We start from the raw sequence: 15,870 nt of genomic DNA, 5'->3' as shown, positions 1-15,870 counted from the left end.
TCCTAACTACATTTTAAGAATTCAGTTAAAATGAAACTGTTTCTCTGACACCAAGCATTTACTGTTTTGTGAAATCCATACCCATAATGATTTATGATGAACACAATAGAAAATGAAAATATGCACTGATAATTCTCCCATTAAATATGAAAACAGTACATACTACAGCTATAAATGAGTCAGCCATCTCTATACAATAGATATGAACACATACGCAGACAGTCTACCTACGTCCACTGAGAATGAACAGAAGCAGTGACCCCTTCTTGGAAATCATGTGCATCTAGATACTAGTGCTACTTCCTGCTACATCCCCCAGAGCACTTCGAAATGTACATTAAGACAAGTAAATGAAACATCTTGTTGAATAAGATTATTATTCATCATTCTACCAACGACAGTTGTAATTTTAAAGCACTGAAAAAGGAGTATCTTCTTTCTTGGCTGTAGTGAAATGGTGAAGGTCACACTTCTTGGAGATTATAAAATTCCATTGTCTACATGTGAAGATCATCTTTCTCCCTTACTAGAGCAGTTGTTTCCACGTTGAGATTTAAAGCACCAGTAAACTTTTTAAAAACTGGGGAACAAATACCCCTGGAGGAGGCCATGGCAACCCACTTCAGTATTCTTGCCTGGAGAATCCCAAGGACAGAGGAGCCTGGAGGGCTACAGTCCATGGGGTCGCAAAGAGTCAGACCCGACTGAAGCAACTTAGCACAGCATAGACTTTTTAAAACTGGGGGACAAATACTAGATTACCAACTACTTATATTGCCAACTGAGGACACTTAAAAGCAAAAACTAATAACCAAAACAGATAAAAAAAAAAACACAGGAAGAAAATGAGTGTACATTAAAAATGCCCCCAAAAAATTAGACTTAAATTTTGCTTAAGACTAGTAGAAGTTTCATCATCAAGTACTATTTTAGAGTAACTCCCAAAACATCTTTTATTCTAGCCAACACAAGCAAAGCAGAAGACTCTGTGAAATCATACTTCAGATCAGATCAGATAAGATCAGTCGTTCAGTCATGTCCGACTCTTTGCGACCCCATGAATCGCAGCACGCCGGGCCTCCCTGTCCATCATCAACTCCCGGAGTTCACGCAGACTCACGTCCATTGAGTCAGTGATGCCATCCAGCTATCTCATGCTCTGTTGTCCCCTTCTCCTCTTGCCCCCAATCCCTCCCAGCATCAGAGTTTTTCTAATGAGTCAACTCTTCGCATGAGGTGGCCAAAGTACTGGAGTTTCAGCTTTAGCATCATTCCTTCCCAAGAAATCCCAGGGCTGATCTCCTTCAGAATGGACTGGTTGGATCTCCTTGCAGTCCAAGGGACTCTCAAGAGTCTTCTCCAACACCACAGTTCAAAAGCATCAATTCTTTGGCACTCAGGCTTCTTCACAGTCCAACTCGCACATCCATACATGACCACAGGAAAAACCATAGCCTTGACTAGACGAACCTTTGTTGGCAAAGTAATGTCTCTGCTTTTGAATATGCTATCTAGGTTGGTCATAACTTTCCTTCCAAGGAGTAAGTGTCTTTTAATTTCATGGCTGCAGTCACCATCTGTAGTGATTCTGGAGCCCAGAAAAATAAAGTCTGACACTGTTTCCACTGTTTCTCCACCTATTTCCCATGAAGTGATGGGACCGGATGCCATGATCTTTGTTTTCTGAATGTTGAGCTTTAAGCCAACTTTTTCACTCTCCTCTTTCACTTTCATCAAGAGGCTTTTGAGTTCCTCTTCACTTTCTGCCATAAGGGTGGTATCATCTGCATATCTGAGGTTATTGATATTTCTCCCGGCAATCTTGATTCCAGCTTGTGTTTCTTCCAGTCCAGCGTTTCTCATGATGTACTCTGCACAGAAGTTAAATAAACAGGGTGACAATATACAGCCTTGACGAACTCCTTTTCCTATTTGGAACCAGTGTGTTGTTCCATGTCCAGTTCTAACTGTTGCTTCCTGACCTGCATACAAATTTCTCAACAGGCAGAACAGGTGGTCCGGTATTCCCATCTCTTTCAGAATTTTCCAGTTTATTGTGATCCACACAGTCAAAGGCTTTGGCATAGTCAATAAAGCCGAAATAGATGTTTTTCTGGAACTCTCTTGCTTTTTCCATCATCCAGCAGATGTTGGCAATTTGATCTCTGGTTCCTCTGCCTTTTCCAAAACCAGCTTCAACATCTGGAAGTTCATGGTTCACATATTGCTGAAGCCTGGCTTGGAGAATTTTGAGCATTATTTTACTAGCGTGTGAGATGAGTGAATTGTGCGGTAGTTTGAGCATTCTTTGGCATTGCCTTTCTTTGGGATTGGAATGAAAACTGACCTTTTCCAGTCCTGTGGCCACTGCTGAGTTTTCCAAATTTGCTGGCATATTGAGTGCAGCACTTTCACAGCATCATCTTTCAGGATTTGAAATAGCTCAACTGGAATTCCATCACCTCCACTAGCTTTGTTCATAGTGATGCTTTCTAAGGCCCACTTGACTTCACATTCCAGGATGTCTGGTTCTAGGTCAGTGATCACACCATCGTGATCATCTGGGTTGTGAAGATCTTTTTTGTACGGTTCTTCTGTGTATTCTTGCCACCTCTTCTTAATATCTTCTGCTTCTGTTAGGTCCATACCATTTCTGTCCTTTATCGAGCTCATCTTTGCATGAAATGTTCCTTTGGTATCTCTGATTTTCTTGAAGAGATCCCTAGTCTTTCTCATTCTGTTGTTTTCCTCTATTTCTTTGCATTGATCGCTGAGGAAGGCTTTCTTATCTCTTCTTGCTATTCTTTGGAACTCTGCATTCAGATATTTATATCTTTCCTTTTCTCCTTTGTTTTTCGCTTCTCTTCTTTTCACAGCTATTTGTAAGGCCTCCCCAGACAGCCATTTTGCTTTTTTGCATTTCTTTTCCATGGGAATGGTCTTGATCCCTGTCTCCTGTACAATGTCACGAACTTCATTCCATAGTTCATCAGGCACTCTATCTATCAGATCTAGGCCCTTAAATCTATTTCTCACTTCCACTGTGTAATCATAAGGGATTTGATTTAGGTCATACCTGAATGGTCTAGTGGTTTTCCCTACTTTCTTCAGTTTAAGTCTGAATTTGGCAATAAGGAGCTCATGATCTGAGCCACAGTCAGCTCCTGGTCTTGTTTTTGCTGACTGTATAGAGCTTCTCCATCTTTGGCTGCAAAGAATATAATCAATCTGATTTTGGTGTTGACCATCTGGTAATGTCCATGTATAGAGTCTTCTCTTGTGTTGTTGGAAGAGGGTGTTTGTTATGAACAGTGCATTTTCTTGGCAAAACTCTATCAGTCTTTGCCCTGCTTCATTCCGTATTCCAAGGCCAAATTTGCCTGTTACTCCAGGTGTTTCTTGACTTCCTACAACCGCAGGCGGCTGGGACTCGCGTCAAAGCGCGGCCGAGAGGAGCCACCCCACGTCCAAGGTCAGAGGCAGAAGCCGGGAGGACCCCATGCCTGAAGGGCGGCGGCCAAGAGGAGTTACCCCACGTCTGAGGTCAGGGGCAGCGGCCAAGAGTACCAGACTGCAAGGGCACAGGAACAGCGGAGAGGAGCTACCCCGCGTCTGAGGTGGCGGGGCGGGGCGGGGGGGGGTGGGGGCAGCCGAGAGGAGATACCCAGCCTCCGAGGTCAGGGGCGGCGACGAGAGGAGTTACCCCGCGTCCAAGGTCAGAAGCAGCGGCAGGGAGGAGCTACCCCACGCCTGTAAGCCCGAGGCCAGGGGCGACGGGCGGGAGGAGCTACTCCACACCCCTAAGCCGGAGGCTAAGGGCAGCAGCGGGGAGGAGCAACCCCACAACCGAGGCCAGGGTCGGTGGCTGGGAGGACCAACCCCACGTCCAAGGAGCCGTGGCTGCACAGGCGCAGGAGGGCCTAGAGGAGCTATCCCACGTTGAAGGTCAGGAAGGGCGGCGGTGGGGAGATACCCTTCATTCAAGGTAAGGAGCAATGGCTGTGCTTTGCTGAAGCAGCTGTGAAGAGATACCCCACCCCAAAGGTAAGAGAAACCCAAGTAAGATGGTAGGTGTTGCAAGAGGGCATCAGAGGGCAAACACACTGAAACCATACTTACAGAAAACTAGTCAATCTAATCACACTAGGACCACAGCCTTGTCTAACTCAATTAAACTAAGCCATGCCCGTGGGGCAACCCAAGACGGGCGGGTCATGGTGGAGAGATTTGACAGAATGTGGTCCACTGGAGAAGGGAATGGCAAACCACTTCAGTATTCTTGCCTTGAGAACCCCATGAACAGTATGAAAAGGCAAAATGATAGGATACTGAAAGAGGAACTCCCCAGGTCAATAGGTGCCCAGTATGCTACTGGAGATCAGTGGAGAAATAACTCCAGAAAGAATGAAGGGATGGAGCCAAAGCAAAAAGAATACCCAGCTGTGGATGTGACTGGTGATAGAAGCAAGGTCCGATGCTGTAAAGAGCAATATTGCATAGGAACCTGGAATGTCAGGTCCATGAATCAAGGCAAATTGGAAGTGGTCAAACAAGAGATGGCAAGAATGAACGTCGACATTCTAGCAATCAGCGAACTGAAATGGACTGGAATGGGTGAATTTAACTCAGATGACCATTATATCTACTAATACGGGCAGGAATCCCTCAGAAGAAATGGAGTAGCCATCATGGTCAACAAAAGAGTCCGAAATGCAGTACTTGGATGCAATCTCAAAAACGACAGAATGATCTCTGTTCGTTTCCAAGGCAAACCATTCAATATCACAGTAATCCAAGTCTATGCCCCAACCAGTAACGCTGAAGAAGCTGAAGTTGAACGGTTCTATGAAGACCTACAAGACCTTTTAGAACTAACACCCAAAAAAGATGTCCTTTTCATTATAGGGGACTGGAATGCAATAGTAGGAAATCATACTTAAACCACTGTTTTCAACTTTTTAATAGAAAACTAATTCTGTGATGAAGAACTGGAGAATAACAAAAGCAAAAAGCTGCACTAAGCACATCACCAGCATCAAAAAGGAACTGCAGACTATTTAACTAATTAGAAAAAAAAAAAAAATGTGAACTTCTACACATGGTTCTATATTATAATACAGAACACGCTTCTGTTCTATTTAACAAAACCAAGAAAACTTATTATGCTTGCCTTTGCATTATATTTATTTCAATTATTTTTTTAAAAATTCACCGGCAGAACATCAACAAGATTATAGTATAAAAGTGTCACTAGGTTAACAATGAGAGTAGAGATTATATGCATTTAAGCCAAAAACAACACATTTTTAAATCTGGTTACTGGATAATAGGCATTAAAATCACTATGCTGTTAATATAAATATTAATCCTGTATATTCTTTTTTAGTTTTTCTCCTAGGGTTTACTACAACACAGACTGTGAATAACAATCATTATCAGAAGGCCTGTTAAAAAAACAAGAGGAGTCAGGGCAAAACCTGCCTGGGATATTCAATAATTGGCAGCGTTATGAGGTTTGTAAAGTCTGGAAAAATGAATTTTCCAAGAGTTAAAAGAGATTCAGGCCTTAACAACCACCTGAGTGCCCATAAAGCTGCCCTCAATACAGCTCAACTAGATTCAGTGACTCCCCTGAAGATGTATTCTAATGAAAACTGAAAAAGGAATCTTAGATCTAAGATCCTGGGATGTGAGATGCCACGATGTGAGGCATACACACATACACGGGATGAGGACATGTGGATAAGGAACAGGGCAGAAGAGCATGTCCTGTCTCCCCACAGAGAGCACTTTTCTATCTTCCAAAACATCTAAAAAGCAGCAGGCTATAAAAAAGTCGGCTAAAACTATTTACTGACTTGACATTTAGAATATGAAACAGAAAAGTAATCCAACAGAAACCAAAGAAAGGTTAAGTTATGACACTGTGTACTAACCCAGAAAAGTAGATGTTAAGATCAATGTATATTTAACTACAAACAAATTTGCTTATTATTAGAGAAACAATATAGTCAGTGGGAAAGAGAAACTGGCTGGACTGAAAGCAAAAGGGTGTGGTGTAGGGCACACTACTTAAACTCTCTGTGCTAAATTTTCTTATTCTACAAAATGAGAATAATGGTTCACAACTCAAACCATTATACAGGTCAATATCTGTAATGCTTCTAGAAGAGTGCCTAGAACATAGTAAACACCATGCTAATGATTATTATTTCTGCTTAAAATTATTTTTAACACCATAGAGACTGGTAAATATGACGAAGCATAAAAAGATCTCTACATTCTCTTTTAAGGGATCCTGTTAGCTTGTATAAAGTTTCATCACCAAGGAAATATATACCAATATAAAAATATATATGCTGAAACTCTATCATCAATTAATCTCAAAGATCTACAAGGCTGATAACTGTTTAAAGACACCTACCTGCCAAGTATAATCCTTTATAATTACTGAAGGCATTGGAATTACAAGGAGATTCTGAAAAATAAATGCAGCCTGAAATTGAAGGGAAAAAAAATGTCAATACTGCCATCTTGTTGTCATGTCTGAAATAACCAATATACTGTAATTTAATAACAAAAAAAAGCATATCCCTGGTCAGCTGAACATGCTAAGAGGTCATCGTGAGAACTCCCCAACTGCCGTAATAGGAGGAGAAACTACTTCATCAGGAAAGATATTTTTTCCTATTTCAGAATGTTGTCTTACCAAAAAATGATATGTAAAACAGAAACTATCCTGGCAGCATTTAAGAAATATATTTCTTATTTATATTACTCTCTTACAGATCACACACACACATCTCTCTCCTCCTCTCTTTCTACCTAAGTTCCTCTCAATAAGAAATGGCAAATTAGAAACACAAACTACAAAAATTCAATTTGACCTAGGTCCTGAACACAGACAAGTTAAATAATCACACTAATATGAACACCGATTACCTAGTCAGTGAAAGATTACATTATAACAGGAGAACAACCAGAGTAACAGGGGATCAGAGGGAGGGAAATTTTCAACCCTCTTCACTGGAGGCCAATAGATAATCTTAACAGCTTCAAGAAGAAGCTATCCGTTTGAGCATTACTATCAAGAAGCAAGTTAACAACTACAGCCTTGGATTTTGGGGCTGGAAACTGGCTAACGGTGAGCCTGGGAGCAGACGTCTTCTCTACAGGTCTCTAAGCACTACTGGATTACTGTTTCTAAAGTGGTCTGCGTCAGCCATCTCTGATAAAGCAGCAGTAAAGAAAGTCACAAACTGTCTAGAGAGAATTCAAATAGCACTGACTTTTCCTCTTTACATGTTATGAGTATTTTGACAGTGCCTTATCTTAAGTAAAGCTTTATAAACTTGAACACTGAGATAATATAATTTTTTCCCTGTGAACTACTTTTCCACGTATAATAAAGTAGAAGAGTCCATATTAACACAGACTCAATTCTGCTTCGATCTTTCAGAGCAAAGGACTCCAGGTTTTACTGTGAATCAATACCATTCTGTTCTCTGCAACCATTTAATTTGGATTTTTCACAGGCAGAAGAGACAAGGGTCAGCAGTCAGTCCACTGTGGTGAACAGGGAGTATGGTTTATAAGAATATTCACAACAGATTTTCAAGGGAAACAGGAAGGAAGAACTACACAGACAGGCCTACCTCCCGGCGCACCATGCTGCATTCCGACTGGTCCAGAAGAATGTTCACCACCGTTCCCCAGAGCCCACCAGAAATGTTTTGACAACTGTTTGCCAAGGCCACACAGCCAGTTTCAAGGGTGGTTAGTGCTGATCCTAATCCCAATGAAGTGAACCTCACCTGTCAAAGTAGAGAAAACATTGTGAAATAAAAAAACCTGATTCCATAACATGGGTTCTTAATCTTTCTGGTACATAAAATACCAAATTCTTATGACATTGTCTTGGCAATCCTAAATTATAAGACACAAAGAATACTGTAGTATAAATCTATGAAGGAATAAAAACTCTATACTTAGGTATAAATAATAAAAGCAAATATCACAAAAAGTCAAAACCAGGTATAAATAAGATTAAAAAAGCACAGTTCAAAAGCCTTTTTCGAGGGAAAGCATACAGTGCTTACATATCTTTTATGAACATGATTCTTGTTTATTTCTCATTTTTAAGAGGATACTATTATTTTGTTCCACCTTCCTTAATTTTTCAGTTTCTTTCAAACAAACAGTTTAAACTTCTTTGAAATTCCTTTTCAAAAATAAATAACTGAATTATCTTTTTATAAGGCACTTAGTATTTTCCCCAAAATTATTTTAAAAGAAAAACGTTTCAAGTAAGATGGATATAATATGTTTGCCACAGTACTCCTGCTTCTCAAGCTATGTATTTTGGTGAACCTCCAAATTCTGATTACAAAATAGAGCTTCCCTGTGATAACCACAAGGTAACAAAAAGTAATGCAGTCATAACATGGTGAAGCCACAAGTCCAAGTTCAAAGTGGCTAAAGAATGTACCTCTAGATGCTAACATTACATATTTTTAATATATATGGGCTTCCCTGATGGCTGAGATGGTAAAGAATCTCCCTGCAATGTGGGAGACCTGGGTTTGATCCCTGGGTTGGAAAGATTCCCTGGAAGAGGGCATGGCAATCCACTCTAGTATTCTTGTCTGGAGAATCCGCATGGACAGAGGAGCCAGCGCACTACATACAGTCCATGGGGTCACAAACAGTTGGGCACGACTGGGCAACTAAGCACAGGACATTATCAATATATACTCAAAAATTTGCTAAGAGGGTAGATCTTACGGTAAGTGTTCTAATCACAAAAACAAACAGTAAAGAAGACAAAATGAAACTTTTGGAGGTGAAGGACTGGTTTATGGCATTGATTCTGGATAGGTATATTTCACAGGCATATATTTATCTCTAAATTCATGAAATTGCACACATTAATTATGTACAGAATTTTGCATGGCAACCATACCTCAATAAAGTGGTTTAAAAAACTAAGATCAGTAGACAAATGGCAAAACAGGAAAACTCATTAATATAAAACACTGCAGTGTAGTGTTATAATTCTATTAAATGATACTCAAATGTCACTTGGCCACTATTCCTCTAAACTGTTCAAAAATGGCTGGACTTCTCCAGTAATTTTTTCACTGTTCTTTATAAATCTGATTGATAGATTTTATAATACTTCCTCTATTTTTAATCTGCACTCTGAATTTGGCTGAATATGGGGGTGCCATGAACTGAATTATGTACCCCCAAATTTTGTATGGGGAAGCCCTAACACCCAGTGTATCTGAGGATAGAGCTTTTCAGGGGGTGATTAAGGTTAAATGAGGCCATGAGGATCGGGTCCTAATCTGACAGTACTGGTGGCCTTATAAGAAGAGGAAGAGAGAAAAAGTGCTATGGGCATGAAGTGAAAAGGGAGCCACGTGAAAGCCAGAAAGAGCCCTTGCCAGACCTGACTACATGGGTGGACAACCTCATCTCCAACTTCCCGCCTCCAGACGTGTGAGAAAATAAGTATCTTTGTTCAAGCTAACCAGTCTATGGTGTTTTATTATGCAGCCCAACCTGCTTGAGATAGGGGGTAAATACAGCTTAAGGTTTAGTCACTAAAATAATCTCATTTTGGAAAATATGAACATGTATATACATGTGTGTTTTGCTTTATCTGTTCTCTAATCCACACATAATAGACTCGATTCTCCTTCACACTGACCTCTGGGTCTCGGTCAACCCACAACGGAATCAGCCAAGCCAATCCCTGCTGAGTGGGAGCATGGTCTTCACTCTGACTCCCCAAAGGCAAGAACCAAAGTGACATCCACCCCTAGAATGGAAAAAGGGAACAGAAACACACTAGGTAAGTTTCTAAGGAAAAAAACAGAATTTAAAATATCTGAATTTTAAAAAGCAAAACAAAGTAAAAATCTTATACGTAAGACTTGGCTTTAATTCATTATTTAGCCAACATACGACAAACAAAAATCTCAGCTCCTCCTTAAGAAGTTACACATGTCCCTTTTCTCTTCAGAACTGCTATTTTCCACGTAATTTAGACAAAAATGCAGTTCTCCAGTGCATGCAGATTTCAAGCAAAATAAAAAAGTAAAATTCAGATTTGTATAATATACAGCTTCTAAGAAACTGCTCATTTAAAAATCATTTTTGTCTCCTAAAAAGGAGACATCAAAAGACATTTTTCTCGAGTAATCAGACAGGCCTGAAACCCATCAAGCACAGCACACTCCTTTCCTGGCAACCGTGGGAAGACAGGCGGCTGAGAGTGCGCTCACCGAGCTCTGGGCCTGGGCCATCATCTCATGCGACAAGTGGAGCAGGCAGAGAACGGTGCTCTTTGTGACACCTTTTCCCATGAAGGACATCGCATTTCCTCCTCGCTCCACGTAGAAGGATGTGATGACCTGAAAAGCAAATGCACACAATTCAGGGGCAGCTTTACTCTTAGAGGCTAAATATAGGCTAAATATATACCTTTCTGCTGACTCATCTGAGATGAACCCTAACCACGTAAAGTATTCATATATTATCATATTCTCAGTTTATATATTTAAAAATGGTTCAGAAGGTAAAATTTCGTTACAGGTATTGCATCACAAGTAAACATTCTTCATATAAAGCTTTTTTCCTTCGGAATTTGTACAAAGCACGTGTAGTATACTCTTAGGAGATTCTGTGATTTAAACTATGCTCATAACATATTTCAAGTATTATAATATCCTTTTGAAGTAAGGGTCCAGTTTATAAATACCTTGTTGAAAAGTATACTTAAGACATTTGCTAGCTATACTCTTACTAACTCTTACTAACCACCAGAGTTAGGCTAGGTTTCTAGAATTATGGTTCAAATGTAAACAGTTTCTCCATTGATAAGCCATCTTAGATTTCTATTCCATATCTAAATATGTATTAATTATTTAAATCATTGGCTGTCAGCTTTTTATCTCCCACATATCCAAGAGATTTAACACATTCCCATCAATAACAACAGAAGAAATGTTTCTTATTTGAAGCTATCTGCCCTTTTCTGGGCAAAGGTCCGTATAGTCAAAGCTGTGGTTTTTCTAATAATTATGTACTGATGTGAGAATTAGATCATAAAGAAGACTGAGTGCCGAAGAACTGATGCTTTTGAACTATGGTGTTGGAGAAGACTCTTGAGAGTCCCTTGGATTGCAAGATCACCCCAGTCAAGCCTAAAGGAAATCAATCCTGAATATTCATTGGAAGGACTGATATTGAAGCTCCAACACGTTAGACACCTGAGTCGAAGAGCTGACTCATTGGAAAAGATCCTGATGCTGGGAGAGACTGAAGCAAAAGGAGAAGGGGACGACAGAGGATGAGATTGTTGGATGGCATCACCAACTCAATGGACATGAATCTGAACAAACTCCAGGAGATAGTGGAAGACAGAGGAGCCTGGGGGGCTGCAGTCCATGGAGTCACAAAAAGTTGAACATGACTTAATGACTGAACAACAACAAACCTTTGTCTGAGAAGCTGAACCAGAATGAACACAGGGAGTTAGGAGACAGCCGTTTGAGGAAAAAGTCCTTCCATCAGATTTAGAAAATCCTTTAAAATATGTTATAGACTCTTCTGAAACATGTCTGTGTAAATCCTATAATGTCCCCCACATAGGGGTTCAATAAGTATTTGCTGACACTGAATAAAAATCCTCACAGCTTTCAATTCAAGCAAAAAACAATAACAAAAAAAAAAATTCAAAGTGACAGAAGATCACAATTCACAAAATTTTAATTTAAAAAAGAATGCTAGAATGAAAAAATTTCACAATTCATATGGAAACACAAGAGACCCCCAATAGCCAAAGCAGTCTTGAGAAAGAATGAATCTGGAGGAATCAACCCTCCTGACTTCAGATTATATTACAAAGCTACAGTCATCAAGACTACAGTACTGGCACAAAACAGAAATATAAACCAATGGAACAAGAGAGAAAGCCCAGAGATAAACCCATGCACCTATGGTACCTTATTTTTAACAAAGGAGGCAAGAATATACAATGGGGCAAAGACATCCTGTTCAATAAATGGTGCTGGGAAAACTGGACAGCCACATGTAAAAGAATGAAATTAGAACACTTCCTAACACCATACACAAAGATAAACTCAAACTGGATTAAAGACCAAAACCTAAGACCAGAAACTATAAAACTCTTAGAGAAAAACATGGGCAGAACACTCGATGACATAAATCAAAGCAAGATCCTCTATGACTCACCTCCTAGAGTAATGGAAATTAAAACAAAAGTAAACAAGTGGGACCTGATTAAACTTAAAAGCTTTTGCACAGCAAAGGAAACTATAAGCAAGGTGAAAAGACAACCCCCAGAATGGGAGAAAATAATAGCAAATGAAACAACTGGAGAAAGGATCAATTTCCAAAATACACAAGCAGCTCATACAACTCAATACCAGAAAAACAAACACCACAATCAAAAAGTGAGAAAAAGACCTAAACAGACGTTTCTCCATAGAAGACATACAGATGGCTAACAAACACACGAAAAGATGCTCAACATCACTCACTATTAAAGAAATAGAAGTCAAAACTACAATGAGATAACACATCACTCCAGTCAGAATGGCCATCATCAAAAAGTCTGCAAACAATAAATGCTGGAGAGGGAGTGGAGAAAAGGGAACACTTACACTACTGGTGGGAATGTAAACTGATACAGCCACTATGGAAGGAAGTATGGAGATTCCTTAAAAAACTAGGAATAAAATCACCATATGACCAAGCAATCCTACTCCTAGGAAGATACCCTGAGGACACCAAAATTGAAAAAGACACATGTATCCCATTTCATTGCAGCACTATTTACAATAGCTAGAACATGGAAGCAACCTAGATGTCCATCAACAGAGGAATGGATTGAAGTTGTGGTACATATACACAATGGAATATTATTCAGCTATAAAAAATTAATGCATTTGAGTCAGTTCTAATGAGGGGCATGAACCCAGAGTCTATTATACTTAGTGAAGTAAGTCAGAAAGAGAAAGATAAGTATTGTATTCTATACACGGAATCTAGGAAAATTATACTGAAGAATTTATTTATACGGCAGCAATGGAGAAACAAACAGAGACAGACTTATGTACATGGGGAGAGAAGAGGAGAGGGTGAGATGTATGGAAAGAGTAACATGGAAACTCACATTACCGTACACACACACAAAAAAAGAATGCTAAGTATTTTTAGGTGCCAATATATTACAAAGGAAACACTTGTAAGTCAAAGCAGTCAAAACCAATTGTTATCAAATACAACAGAAAGATTTTCAATTCATCCACCCAAGAACTCAATGCTTTTACTCAGCAGGTAAACCGTTTAGTCTTATAATAGAGACTACTTTTTAGTTTGGATTTTTTTTAGCTCATGCAACAACGAAGATTAGTTTAAAAAAAAAAAAAAAGACAGTATAAATATAAATCATGTTAGGTACAGCTTATTTAACAAAAGCAATTTATTTGTAAGATAACTTGGGGATTCTGACTTAAATTAGAATTTCCATAAACCAAATAATTATATAGTGTGTCTAAAAATGACATAGGTCTGGCCAGGGGATAAGCAGTTCAGTTCAGTTCAGTCTCTCAGTCATTTCCTACTCTTTGCAACCCTATGAACTGCAGCATACCAGGCCTCCCTGTCCATCACCAACTCCTGGAGTTCACTCAAACTCACATCCATCAAGTCAATGATACCATCCAGCGATCTCATCCTCTGTCGGCCCCTTCTCCTCCTGCCCCCAATCCCTCCCAGCATCAGGGTCTTTTCCAGTAAGTCCACTCTTCGCTTGAGGTGGCCAAAGTATTGGAGTGTCAGCTTTAGCATCAGTCCTTCCAATGAACACCCAGGACTGATCTCCTTTAGGATGGACTGGTTGGACCTCCTTGCAGTCCAAGGGACTCTCAAGAGTCTTCTCCAACACCACAGTTCAAAAGCATCAATTCTGCACTCAGCTTTCTTCACAGTCCAACTCTTACATCCATACATGACCACTGGAAAAACCATAGCCTTGACTAGACGGACTTTTATTGGCAAAGTAATATCTCTGTTTTTTAATATGCTATCTAGGTTGGTCATAACTTTCCTTCCCAGGAGTAAGCGTCTTTTAATTTCAGTTTTCATTCCAATCCCAAAGAAAGGCAATCACCATCTGCAGTGATTTTGGAGCCCAAAAAAATAAAGTCTGACACTGTTTCCTCTGTTTCCCCATCTATTTCCCATGAAGTGATGGGACCAGATGTCATGATCTTAGTTTTCTGAATGTTGAGCTTTAAGCCAACTTTTTCACTCTCCATTTTCACTTTCATCAAGAGGCTTTTTAGTTCCTCCTCACTTTCTGCCATAAGGGTGGTGTCATCTGCATATCTGAGGTTATTGATATTTCTCCCAGCAATCTTGATTCCAGCTTGCACTTCTTCCAGCCCAGCATTTCTCGTGATGTACTCTGCATATAAGGTAAATAAGCAGGGTGACAATATACAGCCTGGACGTACTCCTTTTCCTATTTGGAACCAGTCTGTTGTTCCATGTCCAGTTAAAACTGTTGCTTCCTGACCTGCCTATAGGTTTCTCAAGAGGTAGGTCAGGTGCTCTGGTATTCCCATCTCTTTCAGAATTCTCCACAGTTTATTGTGATCCACACAGTCAAAGCCTTTGATAGTTAATAAAGCAGAAACAGATGTTTTTCTGGAACTCTTGCTTTTTTGAAGATCCAGATGTTGACAATTTGATCTCTGGATCCTCTGCCTTTTCCAAAACCAGCTTCAACATCTGGAAGTTCATGGTTCACGTATTGCTGAAGCCTGGCTTGGAGAATTTTGAGCATTACTTTACTAGCATGTGAGATGAGTGCAATTGTGCAATAGTTTGAGCATTCTTTGGCATTGCCTTTCTTTGGGATTGGAATGAAAACGGACCTTTTCCAGTCCTGTGGCCACTGCTGAGTTTTCCAAATTTGCTGGCATATTGATTGCAACTTTCACAGCATCATCTTTCAGGATTTGAAATAGCTCAACTGGAATTCCATCACCTCCACTAATTTTGTTCATAGTGATGCTTTCTAAGGCCCACTTGACTTCACATGCCAGGATGTCTGGCTCTAGGGGAGTGATCACACCATCATGATTATCTGGGTCACGAAGCTCTTTTGTGTACAGTTCTTCTGTGTATTCTTGCCACCTCTTCTTAATATCTTCTGCTTCTGTTAGGTCCATACCATTCTTGTCCTTTATCAAGCCCAACTTGGCATGAAATGTTCCTTTGGTATCTCTGATTTTCTTGAAGAGATCTCTAGTCTTTCCCATCCGGGCGTTTTCCTCTATTTCTTTGCATTGATCGCTGAGGAAGGCTTTCTTATCTCCCCTTGCTATTCTTTGGAAATCTGCATTCAAATGGGAATATCTTTCCTTTTCACTTCTCTTCTTTTCACAGCTATTTGTAAGGCCTCCTCAGACAGCCATTTTGCTGCTTTGCATTTCTTTTTCTTGGGGATGGTCTTGATCCCCATCTCCTGTACAATGTCACGAACCTCCTCTGTCCATAGTTCATCAGGCACTCTGTCCATCAGATCTAGGCCCTTAAATCTATTTCTCACTTTCACTGTGTAATCATAAGGAATTTGATTTAGGTCATACTTGAATGGTCTAGTGGTTTTCCCTACTTTTTTCAATTTAAGTCAGAATTTGGCAGTAAGGAGTTCATGATCTGAACCACAGTCAGCTCTTGGTCTTGTTTTTGTTGACTGTATAGAGCTTCTCCATCTTTGGCTGCAAAGAATATAATAAATCTGATTTCGGTGTTGACATCTGGTGA

At 39.9% G+C, this 15,870-nt stretch overlaps 1 protein-coding gene across 4 annotated transcripts in view; it reads right to left on the bottom strand.

Annotated features, from left to right (window-relative positions):
* RTTN (rotatin) overlaps positions 1-15,870 on the bottom strand; it is a 118,371-nt gene that overhangs the window by 40,901 nt on the left and 61,600 nt on the right. For all 4 annotated transcript variants that reach the window (XR_003032362.2, XM_005224039.5, XM_059880993.1 and 1 more), the window contains exons 29-32: positions 10,293-10,421; positions 9,716-9,826; positions 7,656-7,814; positions 6,425-6,496 (exon numbers count right to left, since the gene is read on the bottom strand). Coding sequence is in view for 3 of the 4 variants with exons in the window: in XM_005224039.5 (XP_005224096.1) it covers positions 6,425-6,496; positions 7,656-7,814; positions 9,716-9,826; positions 10,293-10,421 (471 nt within the window). In the remaining variant the exon portion in view is untranslated. The remainder of the gene's footprint in view (positions 1-6,424; positions 6,497-7,655; positions 7,815-9,715; positions 9,827-10,292; positions 10,422-15,870) is intronic.

The sequence above is a fragment of the Bos taurus genome, chromosome 24 (genome assembly GCF_002263795.3).
Source record: "Bos taurus isolate L1 Dominette 01449 registration number 42190680 breed Hereford chromosome 24, ARS-UCD2.0, whole genome shotgun sequence".
Lineage (NCBI taxonomy): Eukaryota > Metazoa > Chordata > Mammalia > Artiodactyla > Bovidae > Bos > Bos taurus.
Note: the sequence above shows the minus strand (reverse complement) of the source record. Positions and strands in the feature narration are given on the sequence as shown.